The sequence below is a fragment of the Euleptes europaea genome, chromosome 3 (assembly GCF_029931775.1).
Source record: "Euleptes europaea isolate rEulEur1 chromosome 3, rEulEur1.hap1, whole genome shotgun sequence".
NCBI classification, from domain to species: Eukaryota; Metazoa; Chordata; class Lepidosauria; order Squamata; family Sphaerodactylidae; genus Euleptes; species Euleptes europaea.
Window position 1 is genome coordinate 95,739,709 of NC_079314.1, and position 8,725 is coordinate 95,748,433.

General features: G+C 41.4%; 2 protein-coding genes across 2 annotated transcripts in view; one reads left to right on the forward strand and one right to left on the reverse strand.

Moving 5' to 3' along the window:
• The window catches only part of PARPBP (PARP1 binding protein), a 40,330-nt gene extending 35,132 nt beyond the window's left edge, over window positions 1-5,198 (forward strand). The window contains exons 9-10 of the mRNA XM_056845999.1: window positions 3,726-3,888; window positions 4,815-5,198. Of these exons, the coding sequence (XP_056701977.1) occupies window positions 3,726-3,888; window positions 4,815-5,152 (501 nt within the window). The 3' untranslated portion in view covers window positions 5,153-5,198. The remainder of the gene's footprint in view (window positions 1-3,725; window positions 3,889-4,814) is intronic.
• A 133-nt stretch (window positions 5,199-5,331) lies between these two features.
• Window positions 5,332-7,795, reverse strand: PMCH (pro-melanin concentrating hormone). The gene is made up of 3 exons (XM_056847425.1): window positions 7,523-7,795; window positions 5,829-6,036; window positions 5,332-5,551 (listed from the first exon to the last, which is right to left on the reverse strand). Exons 1-3 carry the CDS (start codon window positions 7,766-7,768, stop codon window positions 5,502-5,504), a joined length of 504 nt encoding a protein of 167 aa, XP_056703403.1. The 5' UTR covers window positions 7,769-7,795; the 3' UTR covers window positions 5,332-5,501.
• Between the last annotated feature and the right edge of the window lie 930 nt (window positions 7,796-8,725).

Sequence of the window (8,725 nt, forward strand, 5' to 3'; positions counted from 1 at the left end):
AGCGCCAGGAGGCAACACCAGAGGAAGATCCCAGCCTCTGTGCCCTGTTGTTGGACCTCCAGAGGAACTGGTTGGCCACTGTGTGAGACATAGGGTTACCAACTCCCCGGTTGTGGCAGGCAATTGCCCAATAATCAACTGGGCTGCCCGCTGACCAGCTGATGGTCGGCGGGTGGAAGCAGAAAGGGGGGAGCGATCCCCCCCCGTGTGCTCCCGGGAACACTCTAGCCTCCTATTCCAAACTGCAAGCCCGATCAGCCTTGATCAGGCTTGCAGCGTGGAAAGGGAGGCTGGAGCCTTCCTCCTCGCCTTGCTGTGCGCGCCCTCTGATCTCTCAGAGCGTGCACACAGCTGGGCTTTGAAGGCTCCAGCCTCCCTTTCCACTCTGCAAGCCTGATCGGTCCCGATCCGGCTTGCAGCATGGAAAGGGAGACTAGAGCCTTCCTCCTAGCTCTGCTGTGCGTGCACTCCACAGAGCGTGCGCACAGCAGGGCAGGGAAACCGGAAGTGGAATCGGGAGCACATAGGAATCCCTCTACCCAGCCCTGCCCATAAGAAGCTCCTGCCCAAGGTAAGTGGGGCCTGGTTAACCCTAGTAAGACAGGATGCTAGACTGGATGGACCAATGGTCTGATTCAGCAGGGCTCTTCTTATGACCATCTGTCATTCTGCAGCAACTCTTAGGGGGCTGCTGAGAGAAGGCAGGGAAGATCCATTTCCACAAACTTGCTTTGTTTGCAGGACTTCGATCCAACCAGGTATTTCTCTGCATATTTTAAAACAGCTGCTTATGTAGGAATATAAGCAACACCCTAGTTGGTCTCCAATAAAAAAAATATGTTGTTAAAAGATGGTGATACAAAAATTGGTAAAATAAACTCCCCCCACCCCCCCAAAAATTAATTGTCTGTGAACTAAACTCTACATTTTTATTTTTATATTGTGTGTTTCATTTGGTGTAAGTCAAGCAGATCCAGAAATTGCCAAGAAGACAGGAAAGAGTCTTGGTCCTGGTCCTTTTACTCAAAAGGTCACATAATTTCATAGATGTTTTCTCAAAACATACTGCAGAATGCTTGGGCCGGAGTTTCAACATGCAGAAAAGAAAATCTAAAAATTAATAAAGCATGTTTTAAATATGAAGCTTTGTCTAACTAACCTGTGGCCTGATTATTTATAATATTCTACCATCTGCACTTCATTCTTGACACAAACCCATCCTCCTCTTAAAACACTTGATAACATATTTCCCATATCAGGTATTATTATCTTTCATTCTGTGGCAAAGGTCCTTTGCTAAACTTTAGCAAGCTTAATGTTTATTATTGTTTTATTCTGTACTGAAATCTTCCAAGGATTTTTTTAAAATGCTGTAAAGCGGAGCATTTCAATCTGTCCTGCGAGAGCTGATTATTTTTATTCATTTTGTCTGTAGGAAATAGCTCTAAAGCAGGAGTGGATCTGAGCAGTATTTTGATTGTTTTATGTCTCCCAAAAATGGTCTACAGGCCTCATTGTTATTGCTGTGAAAGTATAGTTATAATGCCACAAACAGAAAAACATATAATGATGATTTGAAGAAGAAGCATAACATTTTAGACTTGATCTTGTGGTTTTCTCTGCCAGTAGTTCATGTGGAGAAAATGGCAGCTTTGGAAGGTGGGGTCTAGAACATCACATGCCCGTTAAGCTTCCTCACCTCCCTAAAGTCTGACGGTAAATCTCCAGGAGTTTCCCAAGCTAGATTTGGCAATCCTATCGCATGGCGTAGCCTTGCACAAAGATCTTATATAGCACTGAAACTGGAGGACTGAAGATTTGAGATGATGCTCATAAGCATCATGTAAAATATGTTGCAGCTCTCTACATTTTGTACATTCTCAGTACATGTTAAAATTGCCAACTCTGGCTTGGAAAATTCCTAGATATTTGGGGGTATAACTTGGGGGTTGCAGGGTATGGGGAGGGGAGGGACCTTAGCAGCGTATAATGGCATACAGTTTGGGCTGCCAGCACTGGGTTGAGAAATACCTGGAGATGTTGAGGGTGGAGCCAGGAGAGGGCAGGGTTTTTCTCTTTTTATTATTGTAAAATAAGCCTTTTTTGGCTTCACTTAGTATAATCTATTTCTCTGGGATATTTAAGCTCTTCCCCATGTGCTAGACTGAACGGGTGCTACCAGGTGGGTTGTCAATTATTTTGTTATTGCTCTAGTACTGCGCTGGCAGAGTACCTTCTCAGTGGGTCAGACTATAGCAGTGATGGCGGACCTTTTAGAGACTGAGTGCCCAAACTGCAACCCAAAACCCACTTATTTATCGCCGAGTGCCAATGCGGCAATTTAACCTGAATATTGAGGTTTTAGTTTAGAAAAAACAACTCATACGTTAACATCTTTTGCCTTAAAAGAAAAACACAATAACAGAGCTTTCAATGATACAAACAACTTTTTATTGAAAGGTAAAAGTTTGCATTTGGCATACTGTTGAAGAACCCCGACCCCGCCTCTGTCCAAATGGATACTGGCTGTCACATCGCCTCCCAAACCAGATACTCCTCCAGTAGCCCCTATCTCTAACTCGTGAAGACCCCCCCACCCCCAGCTGCCCCTTCTGGGGGCCAGCTCCTGCCTCTCCTCTGATATGGGGCACAATTTCAGACTCTGACCTAGAATCGTCGAATTGGAAGGGACCACCAGGGTCCTATAGCCCAACTCCCCTGACAAAGCAGGAAATTTACAACTGCCCCCCCACCTCCAGTGACCCTTACTCCATGCCCAGAACATGGCTAACCCCCCCCCCCAGGACCTCCTGCACTTCTTGCTACTCCCAATACAAGCTCCTCGATCTTCCCAACCCACCCCTCGCCGTTGCTCTGATATCGGCTCCCTATTTCCAGGACAGCAAGGAGGGGGACCCAAATCCAGCCACCCTACCTTGGTTAGATTCTGCTGTCCTGCAGGAGATGGCGACTGATACCATGGTTTGAAGCCGAATTCTAAAGATCAGAGGCCAGCCAATATGAGTATGACCCATTCTGCATACTAAGCAAATCCTAATCCTCTGACCCTTTTGTCTTCACATGAGTTACACTCGTCTCCAGGGAGATTTGTTTGTCTCCCTCAATCATTGTCTTCTGCCAGCAGGTGGAGACTTATTTGTTTTACTTGGCATTCCCTCACAAACTCTTATTAGCTTCGCTACCTGTTGGTGTGTCTATATGTTTTTGTTTAATCGTTTTAAATGTTTTTAATATATCTGTATTTGAAATGCTGTTTTTAATGTTTGAAATGTTCTAACGTTTGCTGCCTTGGGGATTTGGAGTTGGGTCGAAAGGCAGCATAGAAATGCTTTAAATAATTTTTTTAAAATCCGCTAAAATTAGAAGGATTTGTTTAGGATTGCACTGTTAATCTGAAATTTAATTGGGGTGGGGGGCTGTAATGTTTGTTCTCTTAGGCCACTCAGTGTGTGATATATTTGCATGGGGGGCTTTGAGAAGCGGGACCCCTCTGATGAGGTTGGGAGGTGTTTAGAAAAAATTCAGTTGTATGAGTTTCTATAATCACCTTTAACACTGCATTTGTGAAGAAAGAATTTTATATAAAAACAAAAGAGCTAGTTACACACGAATAACTTGCTATGTAGTTCACTTTCCAAGCGAAAGAATTCAAACAACGCTTTGCAGTGCTCATAGTTGATCATAATTGTTGTTCTTCCCCTTAGCTGAAGCAACCTTTAATTCGGTCTCAGTTTGCTTGCACCTACAAAGATGACCAAACATCTGAAAAGAAGGATCATCCGTTCAGCACTAGCCAGATCCCAACATGCATACATCCAGCACCCAAAGAAAGGACAGCTCTGTGCCCTGTAGATGAATCAAGTGCAGGTAAAAAAGAATCCACAATAAGCTATTTAAAATTTCTTCTTTCCATTCCTCCCTTTCCCCCTTTGAAGATGCACCTATTCAATGAGCAGCATCAGTGCCGTCCTACGCAGAGATACGCTCTTCTAAGCCCGTTGGCTTCAATGGGTTTAGAAGGGAGTAACTCTTTCTAGGATGGCACTGCGAGTTGCCTAAGGCTGCAGTTCTAGGAACACTTTCCTGGGATAAGCTCCATTGAGTAAAATAAGACCTGCTTCTGAACAGACCGGTTTATGTTTACTCTGCAATTTAAATTAAGCTAAGCCAAATTGACCACTTCTAAGCTTAATTTGACCTAGAACATTCAGGTGTTAAACTCTTTTAGGCACTCCTGTTGTGGAAAAGAGCATTGCTTTATTGGCGCTGATATGTACTGCTGTCTTGCATCCATGTTATCTTCTGCAAGCAAATAATTGCTGCGTCTGTGATGGCCATCTAATGCCCATGACTTGCAGGCACGGTCACCATGATAGCAGCAGCAAGGAAAGCATCCTCCCCTCTCTGGAACAACTGCTGTTCAGTCAGTGGTCATCAGGGTTAAACTTAGCGTTGGTTGACATTTGCATGCCAAACTAAAATTAAATCACATGTAAAACAAAATAACTTGGGGAACTGTCCCCTCGTGAAAGCTGTGCTCTAATTTTTTTTTAAGAATTTGTTTTTTAATTCCATAGACTTTTAAGAACTGCTGTCTATCATCGTATCAAACAAAAGAATAACAATTCTTTTCAAAGGCAAAGTATATCTAATATTTAATTTAATTTGTTTCACTTAAAAATAGCTGTGTGGTACTTTATATGTTTTAACATTTAGTTTTTCCTATCCTTTGACTTCTATGTGTGTGTTCGTTTCCTGGAGTGTTGCTGAAATGTTATTCTCTTAACCAACAGAATGCCTCCGTTCCCATCTTGCAAGTGCTGCGCTTGGAACCAGTTCTGGAAATGTTCATCAGAATGGGAGCAGAAGTAAAGAAATAGGAAAATTTAGCTGCCAGCCAAGAAACGAGAGCTCAAAGAGGAAGCAGGTGGATAGGACTAGTGAAAATGTCATATGCACTAATGAAAATGAATCACTTCAACACGTACATAGAAAGAGACCAAAGGCTGCGGCGAAATGCCAGAATAGTTTGGACAGCAAAATAAAAGGAGCAGGAAAATGTAACAAGGTTGCTGCGAAAAACAAACTGATTGTTGGTCAAGCAAAGCTAACTCATTTCTTTAAATTGTAAATGTTGTCCTAGTGTGTTGCTTATGACAACCATTAATGACCCTGAAATCTTGGGAAAGAAACAAGCATCAGCTGAATAATCATCCTGTTTTTGCTCTGATTATAAATTATTAAGCAAGGTTACTTATTAAGTACAGTATTTGGAAAACCAACCAAAACTGTTTGCACAATCACTTTTAATAATGCAGTATAATAAGTACAGTTATTTGATCATGTGTTGTTGTGACATTCAAATATTTAGACATCCCGCCACCCCAAAATACACATACACAATAAACATTTAAACCACAGCATCATTTAATTTTCATGAAAATGGTTTTTTTCTCTTCCAAACGTCCTGCGGTCGTGCTTCAGACTTGCCAACACGGTCGATACACTCTTCCCAGCATGCACCTGAGCACTGCAGAAAACACCACCAGAATTTTTGGCTTGTCAGAAAAATACTTATCTGGCATATAATATTTGTGATTGTTTGAATGCACTTTCATCGCTAGTGGTGTATTGTATATTTTTACTAACTTTTTTCTCTCTACTTCACATATTTGGATATTTTTTAAAATAAACATTTGTTTAGAAACAGCCACGGTGTTAATGGTTTGTTTTAACAGTAATTGTATGAATGCACCGAATCCATCTAGTGGAGTTACTGTCTGAAATAACCTGAAAATTATACTTACTGTCAAAATCTCTTCTTCCGATAGGCAATTTAGCGGAATTTTCGTCATCCCCCGTCTCTCTCCTTTCCTGTATCGACTCAATACTTTGTACTTCAGCTTCAGCTGGAAAAGCTGCAGGTTCCTCCAGTGAAAAATAAGGTGGAAGCTGCTTAAGCGGCAGGTTCAGCGGTCGGCCGTGGCTTATGTCGTGGTGCTTAGAGCCGATGTTCTGTATTGTGAAGAAAACGTGAATTTGAGATTTAATGAGGGGATGTTAATAATGGCATCCAAGTATGTGGAAGTGCTTCAGAGGCTTCCACACAACCCACCCCCCTAGTCCCACAGGGTCTTTCTGGTTGCAGCTTTTTCAGAGGCTGCTTCTGGACAGAAAACCAGGGAAGCCCAATATATAGAAGTACATGGGTATATCTGGAACCCAGAAGTTATCTACGTTTGGAAACTTCTGCCTTCAATGTAGGTCCACGATACAGGAATTTCTAGACAATGTATGTGTTGTGTATGTGCTGCCAGGTTGGAGGGCTTTAAGGGGAGTGGACATATTCATGGAGGAAAGGGGTATTCATGGCTATTAGTTAGAATGGATACTAGTCATGCTGCATACCTATTCTCTAGTATCAAAGGAGCATGTCTATTATTTTGGGTGCGGTGAACACGGCCAGGTTGGTGCTGCTACAGTAGTCTTGTTTGGGGGCTTCCTAGAGGCACCTGGTTGGCCATTGTGTGAACAGACTGCTGGACTTGATGGGCCTTGGTCTGATCCAGCAGGGCCTTTCTTATGTTCTTATGTGTTTCCTAGCCCATATCCCACTAATATTAATGGATCAGAACTGCACCCTAAACAGTAGGATTTTGTTTGTCCTAAGTTAGAGCATTAAATAGTCCAGTTAAACCCAAGTTTGTCAGAGCTTGGAAGCTAAGCCGGGTTATCCCTGATTAGTACTTGGATGGGAGACCATCAAGAAAGACAGGTTGCTCTGTGGAGGCAGGCGATGGCAAACCACCTCTGTTTCTCTTTTGCCCTGTGGAGTCAACCATAAGTTGGCTGCGACTTGACGGCACTTTCTAGTACCACACCATTAAGGGTATTTGTTAACAGGAAAAAAGAGAGTGCCTTACCACTGAGCCACAGTGGTAACAAGACACCTTGAAATTTAACACATAATTAAGTTGATGTGTGCAATCCGAAACAGAGTTAGCAACCTTCTAAATCCATTGAAGTCAGAGGGCGTAACTCTCTTTAGGATTGCACTACAAGGTTAGCAATTGTTGTTCTAAGAAACTACATTTGGTTAAAGTTTTCAAATATACATTAATATTTAAAAAGAAATAATGGTGGATGAGTAAACTCTTCAGTTTTAGCCCAGCGGCATATGTGAAATAATCCCTCACACTGAAATCCTAGCAGTAGAAAATAGCAAGAGTCCAGTAGCACCTTAAAGGACTAATAAAATTTCTGGCAGGGTATGAGCTTTTGTGAGCCACAGCTCACTTCTTCACGAAAGCTCATACCCTGCCAGAAATTTGTTAGTTTTTAAGGTGCTACTGGACTCTTGCTCTTTTCTACTGCTAGTGACAGACTAACACGGCTACCCACTGCAATCCTAAACAGAGCTCCATCATTGCTAATGTGCTGGATTATTTCAGCTACACCAGAAATGGGTTTTAAATGCGATGACTAAAAAGAGGAAACTCACAGAGAACTTTGGGGCTCCATCTTCCTCTTCATTCAGAAAGCCGCTGTCCTCGGTTTTATAATGTTCAAGCGAAGATGCGGGCTGTGACTTTTCAGCTTTACCTCCATTCTGGATTACTTTTCCGAGTCTGAATGTACTTAATAGCATGTCGTCTTCTGCTTTTCGCACCGATTTTGAAACAGAAAATAAGAAACCTTGGGAAAAGAGAGAGAAAATTAGTATTAATGCATAGGATGAAATACGCATTCTCAGATGTTTAATGTGTGCATAAAAGAGAATCAAGCTCAAATCTTATTTGAGAGAAGCTTCCCTGGGAAATTAATGTTTTTCACTGAAAAAGTTATCTTTATATAACCGGCAGAATGAATAGAAACCACTTCAGTGGATTATTTACTTTTCAGGTGGCCCTGGGGGTGATCTTTTGCATATAATTAAGTTTCTTTTATTTTAAACCATAGGTGGTGAGCTTCTTTATTATAGTCTTGGGATATTTTGTATTATTGTTTGTCAAACATCATGGGACATTGAAAATCTCTAATCTTTTTCAAAATGGACCTCAATTTCTACTTGAGACAATTTCAGAAAAAAAAACTAATTTGCACATGTGTGGAGGAAAGTGGGGGAAATCCTGCTTTATAACACTATGTGTAAAAACTGAATATAGGACAAAACTCTCTACAAGGAAAAGTTAAATCTTTTGAGGCTTTTTACTATAGAAAAAGTCAGCTAAAGGAGTCAGATATAATACAGGATTATAAAGTTGGGAATATGATGAGGAGAGGGGATAGAAGTGTATTATTCCTTTTTTGGAATACAGGTAGAGTATCCTTTATCCGGACATCCCATATCCAGACTGATCCGAAAACCAGATCCTTCTAGCCGGCATATAGGCAGAACCATGCTGCTTGCTTTCAATGTTTCCTCTCACCTAAAAAAATAAAATACAGTGTACACTGCATCGTAGGTGGACACTGAAAGCCTGCCATTGTTAGTTAGTTTGTTGTTTGTTGTTGCTCTTGTTTAACATCCAATATAGAAATTCTAGTGAGATAGTTACATCTTTGCTGTCTGATGGTTCAATGTACACAAAATTATTAACAATATTGTTTAAAATTACATTTGAGCTTTGAATATAAAGTGTATATAAAACATAAATGAATTTGGGTCCCCGCCCCAAGATATCTCATTACGTATATGCAAAAA